The sequence below is a fragment of the Capsicum annuum genome, chromosome 7, assembly GCF_002878395.1.
Source record: "Capsicum annuum cultivar UCD-10X-F1 chromosome 7, UCD10Xv1.1, whole genome shotgun sequence".
Lineage (NCBI taxonomy): Eukaryota > Viridiplantae > Streptophyta > Magnoliopsida > Solanales > Solanaceae > Capsicum > Capsicum annuum.
The window spans coordinates 182771479-182774867 of NC_061117.1; the positions used below are offsets into that span (position 1 = coordinate 182771479).

At 26.5% G+C, this 3389-nt stretch overlaps 1 protein-coding gene across 1 annotated transcript in view; it reads right to left on the bottom strand.

The window, feature by feature from the left end:
• The window catches only part of LOC107878189 (growth hormone-regulated TBC protein 1), a gene marked incomplete in the record, with an annotated part of 6905 nt that extends 6297 nt beyond the window's left edge, over positions 1-608 (bottom strand). Inside the window, 1 exon segment of the mRNA XM_047393875.1 lies at positions 1-608. Coding sequence (XP_047249831.1) covers positions 1-152 — 152 coding nt within the window.
• Positions 609-3389: the final 2781 nt, after the last annotated feature.

Below are 3389 nucleotides of genomic sequence, written 5' to 3' on the forward strand. Positions count from 1 at the left end.
ACATCATCAACATTCCCTTCTACTGTAAAACCATATAGATCTTGAAATTTCACTGTTATATTTGCCCTTCTTGCATGAATACTTGGCCTTAATATCTGAATTTGTGATTGGTATTCAAAAGCCAAATCTTTTCTACGATGGGTTCCATACATTTTATTTTCTGTGTGGGAATTTCAACAAGTAACCAAAAGGGTGTCTGAAAATGTATGTAATAACACAAATGGTCAACTTTTTATACAAATCAAGAAAATCCAGGGCATTAAGAGGAATAAATATTTGAGCTTTTTAGAAAAATCCCATTTCTGGGGGCATTAAATTCTTGAAAAACAAACTAAAAATCAAATCTTTAAAAAAAAAATCAGGAGAAAAATGAAATAGGGAAGAGGAAATCGTAGAAAGGGTAAGGAAAATGGTGAACAACAGAAAAAGAGGAAGAAAGAAGACAAATTAGGAACGTTGGATTGATGAAAAGGAGAGGATTCAAATGCAAAGAAAAGACAACAATATTTTGTATATAATGTATGTATATTTGAGTGAATCAAAGATTTTTTCAAATGAAAAAGGATTTGGTGGCCTCAAAGTATAGGGAAGGAGAAGAAAAAGATTATTTGCTATATTTCTGATTTTAGTTTAACACAACTTAAAAAGAATCTATTAAAACGTACATCTTGTGAACTTAAATTTAAATAGTATGTAAAATATTATTTAATTTATTAATCTTAAACATGTCAGGTAAAAAATTATAATTAAATAATTATCTAAAAAAAAATCCTTTGAAAATTGAAACGGACTAAAATGAATTGTAAAATAAAAAAATTAAAATAGTAATAATTTCAAATTATATATAATGACCTTTATTGTAGTTTATTTAAATTATTTGTAAAGTTTAATATATTACTAATCATTATATTTTGTGTTTTTATCTTTAATAACAACTATTTTTTTTAAGACGGCAAACAATATAATAAAGTAAATACTTAATAATGAAAGATTGTATCTTAAAATAATAATTAATTTAAAAAATTTCTTAATCAGTAGTTGTTTGGCCGAAAATTATTTATCTTTTTTCAAAAAATTATTTCAATTTAGTGAAAATAATATACGTTTGGCCATGAGCCTTTCAAATACAATTTGATATTGTATTTGGAAAAGTGAAAATAAATATTTCACTTATACTTTTGTCATAAAATTTTAAAAATAACTTAAATTTATATTTATAACTAAATACAACTCCAACTCTAACTTTGACTCTAAAAAATTATAATTTTCGTAGCAAAACGGGATATTAATATTTCATTCAAAATTACATAAAAGAAAAACAAGAACATATCATTTTACTCATAAAGAAGCAGTGGAATTTGATTTATTGTGACGTTACATTGAAAAGGTTTGTGGGGTGCCATGATGTTTTTAATGATTAATTTATGGAGATAAGTTTTGTTGTTTGTTTGGAAACCACTTACGCAAAGGCAACGTATTTAATTCACCACTACCAATTTTTGCTTCATCTTCAGTGCATTCAAAAATTATTAAAGTATGAATCTATATTATAAAAATATTTCCATTCATGTTCCACCCAAAAGAAAAATGAATAAAATAAACAAAACAATGTGACGTAACTCCGCATTTACTGGTTCAACAAACGTGACTACCTCCTACATATAGAAATTAAATAATTTATTTATTTTATATAATTTTTTTATTTTATTTAACAATCAATGTTTCATCAAAAAAATTTAAAATTTAATTTGAAGTTGTTTCAAATTTGAAAAATAATTTATTATTTGCTAAATTATCTTTTATTTTTGAAATTATATTTAAATGCATTCAAGCATAAACATTATTTCAACTTCAAATATTCTTTACAAAAAGTATAATCAGATAAAATGTCACATTTAACTATAAATTTATAATTTCAAATAAAGTAAAAGATATTTAAAATATATGATCAAATTCCTACGAAGTAAACATTAATTTATTTGACTATTCCAGCCATAATTCCTTGATTCTACAAAAGAAAAAGGAATAGCAGTCTATAACATACTACAACGGTTATATCTTGTAATTAAGAACTTTTCGTAATGAATTTTCTAATTTAGATACATCAATTTAGCCAATAAAATCAATCCATTTGACTTAGGCAATAACAGTTTTCCCTTTATTTTTTTCAACTTCATCAGTTCAAATATCTTTTAAAGTGTTTATATTGTTGCTCTAAACCAATGTCAATTCAATAGTGTCTATGATTGCAATCAATCCTCTTTTAATTGTAGATATATTGGAAAAGCTAAATAAATATTTTTAAAATCATTTACTACAAGTTACATAGGGTTTTGGGCCATATGTGACAAAAGAGTTTAAAAATGAGGTGTAGGTGATATAAGTCTTAATTATTAGTTGGAGGTGACAATTACTTTATTATGGATTAAAAAAATTGGAGAAGTTTGAAAATAACCCACAGGTTTTTAAATTTATACTTTGATCCCAATGTTTACCTAAAATAGCGGAAAACGAAGGAAAAAAAGGTCTTTCTCTCTCTTCTCATCCATTGTTGTTTTCCCTCTCTTAGCGACTTTTGTTGTTCATTATTTCTACTGCTTTATTCATCATTTTTTGCTTCATTATCATCATCTTCTACTTCATTATCATCCTCATCTTCTTCTTGTCGATCATTTGTTGTTGTTGTTGGTACAATGCTACTGCTGCTATCTGACCAATTTCTTAGGCCAAATTTTATTTACTACATCCTTTCCACTTTAGCATTACTTCATAGGTAACTTTGATAAGTAAAATTGTGATTTTTATTCGTATTTGTCATCTGAGTACACTTCTGTTTTTTTAACAATGGATAGAACTCCGATCATGAATCCAGCATAAGTGCCCACAATTTAAACAGATTAATCATCTGGTGCATCAGATGAGTAATCTGTTGCATCAGACTGTTTATCTGTTGCATCAGAAGATTTATCTGTTGCATCAGACGTATTATTTATTGCATCAGGATGTTTATCTGTTGCAGTGAATGATTAATCTATTTGGAACAACACAAATCAGCCCCTGCCACAAACCCAACAGATAACCAATATATTTCAACTCTCGCTATTGCTACTGGATTCAAAATTATTCCTTATGTCCAATTATCCGTCCCAAATTTCCTAATTCGATTTCTCATTTTACTTGTCTTTTTCATTAATCAAGAAAAGATTAAAAAAATTTCATGTTTTACTGTTTGCATTAATCACTTTTTCTTCAAACTAAAATGGAAACATCATTTAATAGGGGGACTATACACCGACCATTATTTAATAGGGGGACTATACACCGACCGATGTTAAAAGCTTTCTTCTTTTATGAAATTTCTATTGAATAGCAAACAATGGTTATTTCAA